This window comes from Eulemur rufifrons, chromosome 9 (assembly GCF_041146395.1).
Source record: "Eulemur rufifrons isolate Redbay chromosome 9, OSU_ERuf_1, whole genome shotgun sequence".
Classification (NCBI taxonomy): Eukaryota; Metazoa; Chordata; class Mammalia; order Primates; family Lemuridae; genus Eulemur; species Eulemur rufifrons.
The window spans coordinates 16,049,991-16,065,615 of record NC_090991.1 but is presented as its reverse complement, the minus strand read 5'-3'; the positions used below and the strand labels follow the sequence as shown (position 1 = coordinate 16,065,615).

The 15,625-nt window shown below is 44.4% G+C and overlaps 1 protein-coding gene across 1 annotated transcript in view; it reads left to right on the top strand.

Moving 5' to 3' along the window:
* The first annotated feature begins 703 nt into the window (after window positions 1–703).
* Window positions 704–15,625, top strand: part of NXN (nucleoredoxin) — a 144,060-nt gene continuing 129,138 nt past the window's right edge. The window contains exon 1 of the mRNA XM_069483513.1: window positions 704–1,118. Within this exon, the coding sequence (XP_069339614.1) occupies window positions 741–1,118 (378 nt within the window). The 5' untranslated portion in view covers window positions 704–740. The remainder of the gene's footprint in view (window positions 1,119–15,625) is intronic.

Here is a 15,625-nt window from a genome sequence, read left to right as displayed (position 1 = left end):
AAGCACCCTATCGGAAGCACTGGGAAAATAAGAGGTGGAGTCCTCCAGTCCACTTATAATAAAGAGCATAAAACATACACACAGAGAAATAACTGTCGAGCAAGACCTAGCTTGCTAAAGTGACGTGTGTGGGGAGACAGTAACTCCTAGAAGCATTTCAGGAGGGGTCAGGGGGGACCGAAGTCGCCTAAGGGTTAGGCTTGGTATAGACAGAGCCAGAAGCAGGACGGGGAGGAAAAAGAAAAAGGGGTAAAGAACTCGAGCAGGGGAGCGGGAATCTTTGGCGAAGTCTGGAGAGAATATATATTTAATAACAGAATTGGGGAGTGGAGAGGAAATGGGGGCAGGAGTGCGGCCAAGTCCAGCTCAGCGCCGAATGCCGCCTCCGAAAGGGCCGGCTCGGCGGACCCTTCTCCTTTCTTCACTTAGGCTCCGGGCATTCCCGTCAGAGTGGAGCGTGGCGGGTCAGGCTCCTCCTAGGGCGGTTACCCCGCGCGCCACGCTCCCCTGCGCGAGCTCCAGCCGACCCAGCCAGAGCGGACCTCGCGGCCCCCGGCCGGCAGCGGGGGGCGTGGCGAGGACGCGCGGGAGGGGGCGTGGCGTGGCGCCCCGGTGGGCGGGGCTCTCCTCTCCCAGCGCCCGCGCCGTGCCGTTGCCGCTGCCTCCGCCCGCCGCGCGGACTGAGGGAGCGGGGTCGCCACCGCCTGCCCGCCCGCGTGCCGGGGCTGCGGTGGGCCAGGATGTCGGGCTTCCTGGAGGAGCTGCTGGGCGAGAAGCTGGTGACGGGCGGCGGCGAGGAGGTGGACGTGCACTCGCTGAGCGCCCGCGGCATCTCGCTGCTTGGGCTCTACTTCGGCTGCAGCCTGAGCGCCCCCTGCGCGCAGCTCAGCGCCAGCCTGGCCGCCTTCTACGGCCGCCTGCGGGGGGACGCGGCGGCCGGGCCGGGGGCCGGGGCCGGGGCCGGGCCAGGGCCAGGGGCCGGGGCGGCCGCAGAGCCCGAGCCACGGCGGCGCCTGGAGATCGTCTTCGTGTCCTCGGACCAGGACCAGCGCCAGTGGCAGGACTTCGTGCGGGACATGCCGTGGCTGGCGCTGCCCTACAAGGAGAAGCACAGGAAGGTGAGCGGCGCGGGCCTCGTCGGCTGTGCGCAGCCCGCGCGCTCCCGAGAGCCGGGTCCTCGCCACCCCCAACTCGCCCACCCACTCCGCTGTCCCCCTGTCCGCCTTCTCCGTCTTTGCACTCTCCTCCCCTCCTGCCCCTCTCTGTGCTCGCACCCCCATCCCAGGACCCCGCCGGGTTGGGGCTCCCGCGGCAACTCCTCGGTGCAGATGCCAGGCTGCGCCCGCACTGGGAAGTTTGACACCCCTTGGCCCCTCGGACCCCGGCTTGTGTCCTGAATAGCCAAGAGCCCTCCGTCTGCACAGGTCGGGAGCCTAGCGTAGGGGGTGGCTGCGCTCGGAGGTCTTGACTCCGTGACCCCCCCCAACACCCCCCACCAGAGGTTGCCGGAGAGGCGCCTTCCTTGCCTCAGCCACTTGGCTCCCCGCAGATACCTGTAGTGGGAGGGGAGTACGCTAGCCCCCTACCCATAATGCCCAAACCAGGAAGTTTCCATTCTTTCCGAGAGAAATCTGCTTTCCTGGGGTCCCCTCCTCCAGTGACCAGGGACCTGGACGCAGAGTCCTAGGTCAGGCCGCCCCCCCCACCCCCGTTCTGGAGAGGCGGTCGCTGACCGTGGCTTTGGGCGAGAAGGTAGCTCACTCCTCCCTCTTTCTCCCTCCCTTCGCGCCCCCCGCCCCCCCCCCCCGGGCTGAATTAGTGGCCACAGGGGAGCTTTTCATTGTCTGGCTGTCCAGCTATCCTCCCCAGATGACTCCCAGGCACAGGAGTAGCCCCGTCCTTGCAGGTCTCTTAGCTGCATGGTGGCCCACTGTTGTCTTGGCATACTTCGAATTAAATGCTTAACTGATCCCTATGGATACAGATTGACTGGAAGAATGAGGATTTGGGGAAAATTTATGCTTTGCTGTCAACTTCTTATTCCTCTCAGTTTGCTGCTAAAATCAGTTTGGGTTTCTGAGTGTATCTGTTAGGTGAAGGTGTCTGTTATAATAAAATAAATCCAGGGCATTTCGTAATGAAAGAAATAAAAGTTTGGAGTTCTGTTGCTTAATTAGTGTGTCTGATGCAACGTGTGAATCCAGCCCCTTCCCTTTCTGAGGAAAATCTCAGTTTATGGAGTGGACAGGAGAAGGGCTATTCTGGGGGCGTTTAGGTTCCTCTAGGGATGAAGGTAACGCATGCCATGTGTTTCCTTTATGTGTACGGAATCTTGTTGAGAAGCATGATTTAGATTTAGTAAGAGCAAAAGGCTTGTACTGTGACCCCAAATGTCTTGGATAAATCATCCATCCCAAAGCACTGTAAGGTACAGACTTGGGATTTAAAGTATGAAATACAGCTTAACAAATAAGGTTTGTAAATTTAACATTGGAAAAATATGGGTTCACTAACCACACAGAGGCAAAACTTGGCATTTTAGTCACTTTTTAGTTTATTTTGCCCATGTTTGATTTACATGCTTGATAGAGTATTAATATGCATGGCCAGTACTTTTTGATTCAAAATATGGGACTCCTTTGTTTTCCTTGGTGTTGATTTTCATGATCCTTTTGGGGAGAAATAATGTTCAGAAAATGATTTACCAAAAAATATTTTCATTGTTATGGCAAGTTTCTGTTGTAGACCAAAGTCTGTTTGAAATAATGTCCTTATTGGGCAATACAAATGATTTCTAGCTTTTGAAAACACACAATGATGGTAAAATGTTGCAGACCTAAGGCTTATTGTTGTGTTTTTTACAAAAGGGGAAATAAATATGCTGGATAGTAAAAATATGGAGCAAATTGAGTTGTTTTGTAAGTTCTTAAAGCTTTTTCCAAAACAGGAGAGTATTTGATATGACTTAGGCCATGCCTGGTGCTCTATACCTCTAGTCTCTTTGCATGAAAAAAAGTGTTCTCTGGCCCTGGTCCGGACCTGCTACGAAAGTCTGGATGACACAGGGCAGACTCTCATTTGAAAATGCAGTTCAAAATGCTGGACATGCCCAAACCATGATATGTTACCATCTCAAAAATTTATTTTTTGCTTGGTGTTTTTGTGACGCACATCCTGTAGTTCACTTTGTTCACTAAAACCAGTTTGCTTTTCAAGGAGGTAGTTTCAGCCCCTCAATGTTTGATGTTCCTGAAGCGGCAACTCAAGAGCTGACCCCAGAAACATTCTTATTTGCGATGATATATACCAGGTAAAAAGACTCCAGCTGTGTTTCTTATGGAAAACATACTCTTGGAAATTACAAAAGCTATGTACTCACTTTAAAAGGAGTTATTCCCCCCTCCCCTTGAAACCAAAGAGATGTACAAGAAATTCCTTTTCTGTAACTGAGTTTTTGTCACCCTTGTTTGAAATTGGAGTGCTTAGAAAGAAGTCTATGAGCTTGAGATGCTAATTTTACCATAAGAACAATGAAAAGCCCAAGGCACCCCTAGTTCTGGGCGCTGGATGGGCGAACACTTAACTTGTTGATGTACTGTGTCCATGTTGTTTCACCAACTATAAAAATAGTTTTAAAGAAGGGAATTTTGTTTTATACCAAAGGGTAAACCAAAGTTCCAGAATGCTAATTTTTTTAAGTTCTCATTAACATTTATTCTTTAAAACCATTGGTATACTTCTTCCCCTTGGGATAACAAAAGGAATGGTTTTAATTAGTTGTTGGCTGGCATTTCTCTAAAGAAAATTGAAAAATTATGGTGGGGAAAGAAAATGCTGTGTGGTATTTTTTTTTCTTCTTTTATTAATTTCTTCTTTATATAGTAAGAAAGTCTGAGATGACCATATATGTTAAGGCTGCATTTTGCCTGGCTGCTCTCACCTTGATTGGAGCTGTGAGAAAATGCCAAATAAAAGGATTCCAGCATCTTTTTTTTCTTTAATTCTTTTTTAAAAAAGAAGATCGTCCTGTTTCTGCTTGTTTTAGCAGTAGGTACAAAAGTAATTGCAGCTTCATTTTTTTGGCTTCCAAACCACACATTATTATATAGCTGTATAGAAATTGTAATTAGTTGATAATAGGACTTTGAGTGCATTTATAAGAGCAGTTTTGTCAGGAAACCTATAATCCTGAAGTTAAGGCAGTTAGACTTGTTTTAATAAGTAGGTTTGTAGATGTTTTTCAGATTTCTGAAGAGAGAAAATGTGATGGGTAGTTGGAAAGTGGTGAAGATTTGGACTTTTGGGATTTGTTCTATGCCTTTAGATGGGTATAAGTTACTCAATTGTCAGAACTGGAGAGTCCACCTCCAGGATCCACTCGGTGTCATAGAAGTGAGCACTGGTTTTGGTTTTAAAGCCACAGGACTCAGCTTTGCCTGAGTCGGATGCCTGATTCAGGATATTTGGTCCGTGTGAGTGTGCTGACATCAAAGGGTGCAGACTGTTGGCCTCTCTCTGGACAGATTTGTTAGGCTCTGGCTTGGCCCCAGAACGTGCTCCATGACAAAAGGGAAGAGAAAGTCTGCAGAGTCAGGGGACTTTGGTCCACAATCTCCTGGTCCTCCTGCTCCAGCCAGAGGAAGTGTATTTATCCTCCAGCCACCCTGTGTGGGTTGCTTGCTTTGGCTGCTCTAAGTGGTTCTTTTGGTTCTGACTAAATCAGAGGCTTGCCCTAGAATTCACCTGAATCCCTTTGGCCCTTTGGGTGGGGCAGGATTTGGTAACAACCCAAACAGTCTTAGAGCTCCAACTCTCCCACTCTTCCTCAAATCCGGACACTAGCCAGTAAGAGAACAATTCCTACAACACTGAAAGATCACCTCCTCTTTTCTTATTCACTTTCGAGGTGGTAAAAGATGGCAAAAAGGTAGAGCTTTGGAAATTAGGATTTTCTGCTTCCCTCATAAGGAGCCTGGACAGGCTCCCACTGGCGTCTGTGTTTCCTTGAGTCAGTCTAATAAAAGACAACAGTCCAATTATAGTAATAAGGGCAATGTTCCTTGAGAGGCTTTTTCCTTGTTCTATTATTTGTAATGTGTTTTTTAATCTCGTTTTTCTTCTCGGCATAATGAAGCAATCCAGTGTGATGGCTAAAAATGTAGATTCTTTTGTCCTTCTGCCTGAGTTCAGATCCTTGCGCTGCCAGTTATTGCGGTGTGTCCTTGTGCAAGGTACTGTACATCTCTGTGCCATAGGTTTCTCATTTGCAAAATGGAGACGATAATAGCACTTGCCTTATAGGATTGTTATAAAGACTACATGAGATAATATGCATGTACCTGGCATATAGTAGTGCTCAATGAATGCTAACTATCATTATTTGTTAATAAATTATCATAAAATACCATTTCACAGCTTGAGCCTTCGGAGTGTATCATATTACAGAATTGCAAAACTTTTATGAGGTACATATTTTAACTTTTCAAACCAATGACTTCTAAGCATACAAGGGTATAAAAGGAGTCCAAAGAATTGTTCTATAAGAGTCTGGGTGCGGTGGCTCATGCCTGTAATCCTAGCACTCTGGGAGGCCGAGGCAGGAGGATCGCTTGAGGTCAGGAGTTCGAGACCAGCCTGAGCAAGAGTGAGACCCCCCCCCGGCTCTACTAAAAAAAAAAAATAGAAATAAATTAGCTGTACAACTAAAAATATACAGAAAAAAAATTTGCTGGCCATGGTGGTGCATGCCTGTAGTCCCAGCTTCTCGGGAGACTGAGGCAGGAGGATTGCTTGAGCCCAGGAGTTTGAGGTTGCTGTGAGCTAGGCTGATGCCACGCCACTCTAACCCGGGTAACAGAGTGAGACTCTGTCTAAAAAAAAAAAACAATTGCTCTACAAGAGATTATAATTATGAAAAAAGGCTTAGAACAATGAAAGAATAAAAACAGATGAATATACGATGATACTGTTCCTTAAAGTTCTGGGATGTTTTTTTCTTTGAGATGGAGTCTCACTCTGTCACCTGAGCTAGAGTGCCTTGGCATCAGCCTAGCTCAGAGCAACCTCAAAGTCGTGGACTCAAGCAATTCTCCTGTCTCAACCTCCTGAGTAGCTGGGATTATAGGGATTACAGGCGCGCACCACCATGGCCGGCTAATTTTTCTATTTTTAGTAGAAATGGGGTCTCACTCTTGTTCAGGCTGGTCTCGAACACCTGACCTCAAGAGATCCTCCTGCCTCGGCCTCCCAGAGTGCTAGGATTACAAGCATGAACCACTGTGCCTGGCCAAAGTTCTGGGATATTACTAATATTTACTGAGCTCTGTATTTATATTTGCCAGTGCAACTCCAGATCGCTGATTAACGAAGCCTAGGCAAGATAAAGGGTAACAACTTAAAGATGATCAGGCACCCTTCTTGGGAGAAATTATGTACCAGGCGATTATTTTGTGGTTTCCCAAAGCTATTTAATATTAGGCATGTCTTCCGCTGACCCTGGCTGCTTAAATCTGGGCAGTGTGGAGGTTGAAGGATTACTGCTCTTTTCACGTGGGAAATGGATGGTGTGCTAGTCTCTAGAGCAGTCAAAACCCCATCCCTTAACATGGACTTGCCTCCCTTCCCAGCTCTGGAATGCTGTAGGATAGGTTTGCTGAGACATGTAGCCATTGTCGGTTTAACATTTGTCTTCCAGTAAGCGGCTGTGGCGTGACTCTGACTCGCTGTCCACAGCGCTTGCTGATTGATTTGTCTTCCAGTACAGGTTGGAATGTGAGCCAGAGCACAGAGGAAAACAGGGGGTTTTGAGGTTAGGGTCATTGGTTTATTTCTACCTGTTTTTAAAAGAATTCCCGCCCTCTTTTTATCACTCTTCCTTTTGCTGGGAGGCCTTGTCTTAATATCGGCACACATTTAAAAAAGGAGGCTTTGTGTGTGACTGGTGTGGGGGACAAACGAGTCCTTTAAGGTCTTCTTTTTTTCTGACAGGGCTTGGGGTTCCAGGGTTCCAGCTAGCCCCATTCTGAACTGGATCGACCTCCTTCCTGCATGATTTCGTTTCAGGGGGAGAGTGTAGGCTTGGCATAGGATGTGGTTTCTTTCTTCACAATCTGAATTCCCAGGGGTGCCCGGTGTTAACACCAGGGTGCTTAGTGTTCTGTATTTCACTTAATTTACCATTATGCTTACTCAAAGGCAATCAAAGAAAATGGCTATGAATCTAGAATCTTTTTGTGACTCTTGACTTTCATGAAGCTTGTGCATGCTGTTGTTTCACATCTTGCCCTATTTCAAAGTAAATGGTTTTGAATCCAGGAGCCATCTTTCTTTATCCTCCAGCCCTCACATCCAAAAGGCACAGTCTTGTTGATTTGATCTTCTTAAAAGCTCCCAACTCTAACCTGGTCTCTTCATTCTGATCGTCACAGCTTCCTCTGGACCCCTGCCTACCAACAGCTTTTTCCTGGGGTTCCTTGCTTCCAAACCTGACCCCCTGAAATGAAATCTAGGGGGTCTAGACCAGAGCTTCTCAATTGTCTAGTCAAGGATCAGGTTTTTTTTTTTTTAAATGTTCTGTCAGTCACACACTGATATGTGGTCCCGCCACACGCATGACTAATGCATCTTGAGCCATGTGAGTTGGCAGCATGCACACTGGCCTCTGTCCTGTTCAACAAGGTGAGCCCATCGGTCACAAGCTTGCATGCTGCTGTTATGTTGAGCGCCGTGAGCACTTCCAAGTGCCTCTTCTCCGTTTCTGTATTTAACTTGTGTTCTAGTGACAAACAACTCACAGATAAGCCCTGGTCTTTGGACCCCACCTTGAGCAGCATTGCCCTGGACTGTTTCCAGAATGGGATGACAAGTTCAGAAACACAACTCTGGTTATGCCATTCTTCGCTTAAGAATTCTTCAGTGGTTCTTCATAGCCTTTGCAGTCAAGTCCAAAATCTAAAGCACGATCCCTGACGTTTCTCCAGCCTCATCTCTCACCTGTGCTGCTGGACTTGCATTTCTGGAATGTGTGGTGTTCTTTCTCTTTTTCCACCTAACTGAGTTTGGCACTTCTAAACACAGCCCCGGTGTCCCTGCTCTGGGAAGCTTTCCTGTCTCTCTTCTGCCTCTAGGTAGGATGCTTCTGTGAACTTCCATGGATCCTGTGCACAGATTTTTGAAATTTTTTTTTGTTTTTTTTTTTCCTTAGACTGTAAGCTCCTTGAGGATAGAAACCAACCAAAGGGAGGGGAAGGTGGTCAGTGTTGAGGTGCTAAGAAATTGGAATATTATCACAGAAAGCAGGCATGTGATTTTTAGATTTGTAACTTGAACACATGGTAGTCTCCAGATGATGGGAGTGGAAATGTGTACTTTCACTGTTACTTAGCTTGATTTTAGCATTTAATGTTAGAGTTGGGCTTTAATTGAACTGCACTGATCGTATATCCTCTGTACAGTTTGTGGGTGTTGGTGTTTATGTTTTTGTTTCTTAATGAGCATTTTAAAGAGCACGTACATGAGCAAATGAATGGCCCAGCTGGGAGAGTCCCAGCAGTCTCTTGTGGTACTGTACTGCCCTGTAATTCTGTGCTCAAACATAGGAAAAGGCTTCACTCCCCATTTTTAAAATGTCAAATATCTCAGTCCATTAAAATAGTCTCATATCTGCAGACCTATCATTCCATGCTTTTATATTTCCTAGTTTGCATTTCTCCGGCATCTTTCTTCCAAAGAACTCAAAATGCATGCATATTACATCTTCCAGCAACTGGTAATCAGTAAATATTAAGCGTTTTAACTTTTCAAAGTATGCTAGAGTTGGAGAATTGAAGCAAAGAGAACCGATTATTAGATCAGGGTCACAGTGTTGGATGAAAGAGCTTGGCTGAACTCCCTTAAATTCAGCTGGGTCCTTTCTGTTCATGAAATTGTATCTTAAAAAATGTTCACATCAAACATTCTCTGTGGAAGAAGACAGAGCTGAAAGTTCTCTTCAACAAATGGCTTTTGGTATGGATACGCTCTAGGTATGCACAGAGCACTCTGAAATAAGATAGAGATAGTTTAACTGCTTAAAACATTTGCTGTTGCTTGGAAGACGGGAGAGCCAGAACTTCCTTTCTGTTGCTGCCTTTCCAGGGTGATGATTTCTAAGGGCCTTTTTTTTTTTTAATGATTTCAAGGTTTTTTTTTTTTTAGTTCGGCTAGTAAAGTGCCCCCAACTCCCCTTTGTCCCACACAAAGCCTAGGGGCTGCTTTAGTGCTTTTTGTTCAGAGACAAAATTGAACTTAAGGTATCCTGCCGAGAGCCTAGGACTAAATCAGTTCTCCCTTTTATGAGGTTTTCAGAAACTGCTGTTCCAACTTCCAGTGAAATCTCAAACATGTGCTTTCTGCTTTATGACAAGGAAGGAGTATAGTAATTGAAAGTTGCTCCAGCGCCGTTATTCTGGAGTGAAATCCTGTAATGGAAACTTTTGTTCTGTGGCATCCGTGATTAAAAGCAAACATAAATTTTCTGCTGCTCGCTGGTCATAACTCTTGGACCAGATATACGATGTATTTTTGTATGAACTACATGTCAGAAAAATCCCTTTTAAAAAACAATTGAAGCTAACTTCAGCATTCCTGTCCATCACATCTGTCACTCACTCCCCCACCCCCCATTGTGTTATTTCCATAGAGAAGCCGGTTACAGGTAAATCCAAGTTAGGTTTCTACGGTTAGTGATGCTTTTGTATCAGATTGTTGTTGAATAGTCACAAAACAGGGTGTGGCAAGTTTTGCTGTTCTAGGGGTAGGGTTTTCTCTTTGTTTTCCTAGGAGAATTTTATCCAGATGTGTTGGTTCTACAGTTTTTTATTTGTCTTTTTTGGTCAATATCCCTGGGATAAAAATCTGAATGGATTTAGTCTGTTTAAAATCAGAACACGTTGCCTTTTTTTCCTCTTTAAGCGTGATCAGGTCAAGACAGTTTTCTTTTGATCGTGGTGCCTCACAGCACAGCTGCCTCATCTGTTGCTCATTTTTCAGGGGTTTGATGTGAAATCTAAAGATTGGGCAGAACAACGTGCAATAGGGAAAAATCACAGTGTGACCCTCCGAACTCCGAATGGGTGTGAATGGAGGTGCAAGTGCAGTGTTTTTCCAGCTCTGGGCATGTACTTGATTGCAACTTTAAAAATACTCCAGTATTATAAATGAATATTTAAAATGCGTTGCGTAGTGAATAAAGAAAGAATGTAGACTTTGGTTCTGGGTTTTCCAGGTTTAAATCGTGGCTCTTTCTAGCAGCGTGACTCCGGGGCAAGTTACAGAATTTCTCTATCTCTAGTTTCCTGTTTAGTAAAATGGAGATAATAGTACCTATCTCATAAGGTTGTTGGTAAGGATTAAATGAGTTAATGTTTGAAAAGTACTTAGAACAGTGTGTGGTGTGGAGCAAGTTCCTTTTAAATGTTTATGCCAGGTGCTTGGGTGTTTCATTCCACATTTGATGGTTATTCAGATTATAGAAGAGAGGAATTCTCAGCTTTTTTGCTTCTTTGTACCTGCTCCCCCATTCCAAAACCCATAGTTCTTTGCATCACATAACCTGGTTTCTCTTCAGTTTCTTAGCACGGCAGTAATAATTATCTGCCATTTGTTGATTTGGTGACATCTGTATCTTTGAATATGAATATAATTCTAGACCATTTCTTTGACTAATCTGGTGCTCAGTTTTACTGAATGGATTCTATATTCTCTTTTGAGCTTGGAGAGGGTAAGGGGGAGACACTGATCTGTGCATATTTCTCCTGCCATTTATGTATTTTTAAACTTCTTGTGGAAAACTTTAAACATCACATAGGTAGGGAAAACTGTACAGTGAATCTCCATGTACCCTCCCAGATTCAACAATCAACATCTCGTGGAAACCCACTCCCCAAACCCCACTGGATTATTTTGAACACAATCCCAGATATCTTATCATTTCCTTTATAAACATTTCACTAAGTAACCTTTCAAAAACCATAAGGTGAATGCAGTAGCGTGCACTGCTAGTCCCAGATGCTTAGAAAGCTGAGGCAGGAGGATTGCTTAAGTCTAGGAGTTCGAGGCTATAGTGTGAGATGATCAAGCCTGTGAATAGCTGCTGCCTGCCCTCCAGCCTGGGCAACATAGTGAGGCCCAATCTCTAAAAAAAAAAAAAAAATAACCACACCATCATTACTAAAAAAATCCAGTGGTGGCCAGGTGCGGTGGCTAACACCTGTAATCCTAGCACTTTGGGAGGCTGAAGTGGGAGGATTGCTTGAGGCCAAGAGTTTAAGACCAGCCTGAGCAAGAGCAAGATCCCGTCTCTACAAAAAATAGAAAAATTAGCTGGGTGTGGTGGCATGGGCCAATAGTCCCAGCTACTTGGAAGGCTGAGGCAGGAGGATAGCTTGGTCTCAGGAGTTTGAAGTTGCATTGAGCTGGGCATTCTAGCCCGGGTGACAGAGTGAGACCCTATCTCAAAAAACAAACAAAAAAATTACAGTGGTTCTTTAGTATCAGCAAATATCTAGTTAGTTTTCGAATTTGATCCTTGATTGCATTAAAAAATTTTTTTGCAGTTGATTTGACTCCGAATAAGGTCTACACATTACATTTGGTAGCTATGTCTCTTGTGTCTCTTTTAACCTATAGTTTCCCCTCCCTGCTTTTCCTTACGATTTATTTGTTGTTCCCTTCCATTTAAACTTTCTCTGTCTCTGGGTCTACCTCCTTGCCACAGTCCGGAAGTTTTCTGCTCCATATTTTCCTCTTTATTTAGATCTATACAATATTGGCTCCTGAGTTCAGAGGGTTCTAGTGTCTTGTAGCTGAGAAGTCCAGACATAGGTCACCTTTAGGCCTGGGTGGTGGAAATGCTATCCTCAGTAGAAGTGTTTTTCCATCTCCCTGCTCTGCCTGTCTCTGTGAGGCATAGTGGCATGAAGACCAATAGCAGCACTAGGTTTGGTTTGCTTCCTGTCCTCTCAGACTCCCAGCAGAAGGAGGCCAGCGTGGTCACCACGGCCAGGATGTGTAAATACTCTGATTGTCAAGCCTGAGTCACATCCACACCTGTGTAGCCAGAGGATGGGGTCACAAACCAGTTAGACTGAACATCAGGAATGGGGGGACTCACCATCAGGGGGGAAATCAGGGTGTGTTACTAGAGGGAGTGTGCCCAGCAAGTGGCTGTCTGGACTATGCTGGAGCATTTCTAATGTCCACATTGTGCCATCTCCTGAGGAAGTCCATTTGGACTTCAGTCATTCCCTCCTAGGTGACCCCCCACCCCGACCTTCAAAGAACTGCAGACAACCCTTCTCTCTCCCAAATGAAAGATTCCCTTGGTCGTTGGAGCATTTCTTGTATGATGTGGGTTACGGTGTCCCCCAGCCATTCACATCCAAGTGCTCTCCAAGTTGGTCTGGGACCTCTCTTAAAGAGTCATCTCCACACCTGAACACAGGCTTCAGTATGGTCTGCCCCAAGCACAGAGGACAAGCTTATGCACCTCCTTTGTTCTAGATCTCATTACTCACACTGCCATACCTCGAGATGACATTAGCTTTTCTGACAATCACACTGTGTTGAACCGATGACCTTTTTGTCAACCAAAAATCCAGAGTCTTTTTCACTAGTCCCGTACCTGAACAAATGAGAACAGAGTCCAAAATGTTTTTTGTCCATCATTTTTAAGAATTAGTTTGTTTAGATTTGATGTTTTTGCAGTCTGTTGAAATCTTTTTGTATGCTGATGTGATCATCCACAATAATCAGAGCTGCTTCCTAGCTTTGAATTACGTGATCCCTTCCAGACCTTTCTCCAGACAGTTGATAAAGGCATTGACTAGACTAAGTCTGGGGATGGAGTCCCTGGGCACACCAGTAGAGACCTCTTCCAGGCTCTTAGCAGTCTGTTAGTCAGTTGTTCAACTAACTTCAAATCCAACCAATTCCAAATCTGCCTAATTGTATTATTATTCAGCCCATACGCCTCCATTTGGTTAGCATGTTTATTGTAGGAGACCTTAACAGATAGCTTGCTATAACAGATGTTTACGGTTTCCTTTTCGAAGAAAGATCGTCTGAAATGACTTGTGTTTGGTGAACACATACTTGCTTCTCACCAATCACTTCTTTTCCTAAGTGTGTTTAAAATAAGCTATAGGATCTGTTTAAGGGTTGATGTCAAGTTCACCAGTCTGTAGTTTGCAGAATCTCCCCCTTTTTGCCCTTTTGAAAATGGATACTCCATCCATCTGTTAGTTGCTGGTCATGAAATCACGGACAATGGTTAAGTGAGCTTATGGCACATTTTCTCCCTCTCAAATGTAACTCGAGAGTTGCTCTATCAGCTGGGCATGCGTGGAGCGTTGGCACATTTGTTTCCTGCAGAGGATCCTGTAGGAATAGCTGTGTCCAGATACACCTGATAGTGTGTACTTGAGAGCACCCCATTTTTCAGGGGGCCCCGATCTTACACTTTGTGAAGTCTGCGTGGCTTTGTCTCCTGCCCAACACCCCTCTGTCCCCACTGGCTCATTAGGGCGCTAATAGAGCCTGAGGGAGTCTTTTTCTTAATGCCATTTCCCCCATCACACACAGGATGAGAATCCCGCTGGCTAATTAAGTGTGGCATTTTGTTTCAAAATTAGCGATAGACAGTGACTAGCTACAAAGCATTCCAGTGTCCTTGTGCGGGTAGATTTGTTTTTCTTATTATGTGACTTTTTTTTGGATGGATCAGTCCATTTATTTTGAAAAATTTACTTTATTTTGAAATGGACTTGTTTTCTTACCCAAGTGTCTTTGCCCATTTAAGATTACACACTAATCTGTTATACTTACTGCACTCTGACACCCAAGAATTCTGATATTTCAAATGTTAGGCGTAAGAATGAATTGAAATTAAATACCTTAAGTACTGTCCTGGGGGGAAATCAGGTTCCTAAATTTGCAGACGGTCCCTGGCTTTGACCCTTAAGTGCATTGTTTTAAGCTTTTACAAATGTTCTTAAGAATAAAATACTACTTAATACCAGTTGAATGTATTTGGATTTATGGAAAGTGTTAATTTGCAGAGATGGTAGTGGAACACTGTGGTTTCCCAGCACTTCTTTCCTGTGAAGGCTCAGTGACCTTTTTTCTGAGATCATGAGAGTCTTTTCTGCCACAGAGCCAGTGGTTAATAGGTATATACAGATCCCTAAAATGAAACATGGTTTGCCTTCACAAGGAGAGGAGGATTTGTTTCTCTATATATGCAGCACAAATTAGGGTTGTCGTGCTGTTTACATTAAAATGCCATTTATATTCCTTTAACTCAGCATATCCTTAATATATTTTCTCCATGTATAAACTTTTTTTCATCTGCAAGAGAAAGGCAGCATTTCATTTTTTAATTGTAACAATAATCCTTTCCAAAGATAACAACCATTAGTAGTGTCTTGTATATTCTTCCAGAAAAAGAATATGCATATACTGCATATAGAAATGTATGTGCTTAAATATTTTGTTACACAAATAGATTTAGTATTTTAAATTAATTTTTATTTTGTGGAAGGGCAGTATGTTAAAAACATTCAGATAAAATAAAAGGCGTGCAGGGAAAAGTCTGACTCTCACTGTTGGCCATACCTTCCCTCCTCCAAAGCAGCCACTGTGATCAGCTTCTTGTATGTGTCTCCAGAGGTATTTTGCCCATCTACAAGCGTGTGTGTATGTGTGTGTGTGTGTGTGTGTGTGTGTATGTGTACGTGTGCCCGGATACCCTTACTTTTCTTTTTTTAACCAAGCCTTTTTAATGAGTCTTGCTCATATTCCTGCCCTAACAGGTGCTGCCTGTCTCAGGTGGGTAAAGACTAAAAGTGTCATTGCGTAGACCTGCGATAACTTTGTATGATGTCTGCCTTGGTGATGAACCCAACACAGAGACAAGGAACAGAAGCCCCCAAACCACCACTATCCTTAGAAGGAGAATGGCTCAGGCTGACGTGCTCCCTGAGTACTGCAGGCCAGGGAGACCTTTGAAAGCCATTTCCCCTGTCCCCCGAGAGGGGCCCCCTCTGGGGCTGACGCAAAGCAATGAGAAGACGGTGTCTGTGAAATTCCCACTGCTGGGCCCTGCCATTTGGATAAATTAAGAGCTTCATTCTCTGAGGCTGTCAGTCTTCCTTTCCAAGAGTATTCAGATCTATACAGGGACAAAAGCGTTCCCCATGCCGGGCGTTTGTATTGTGCTGTGCCTTTTGTGGTGACTAGTATTAGGCAACTTGTATTTAATATAGATTTTTTACTTGCTAAAGTGTACTGCATTTTTCGAAAATCCACCACCCCTAAAATCCAAAGTTATGCAATAGATAAATTAAGGGACTATTATTTTCATTTTGTAAGGATCTTCATTTTATCAGGCAATATACCTAATTGTTTTAGATTGTGAGCTCAGGAGAGTTCAACATGTGATTTCTTCCACTTAGAAAAACTCTCCTATAGTGTCTTAGGAATGCATCTGTTGCATTGTGAAAAATGTACAGATACTACATCAAAAGGCTTCTTACCTAATATTACACACAACTCTTCCACTTTCTCCTGAATATTCCTTAATCTCTTC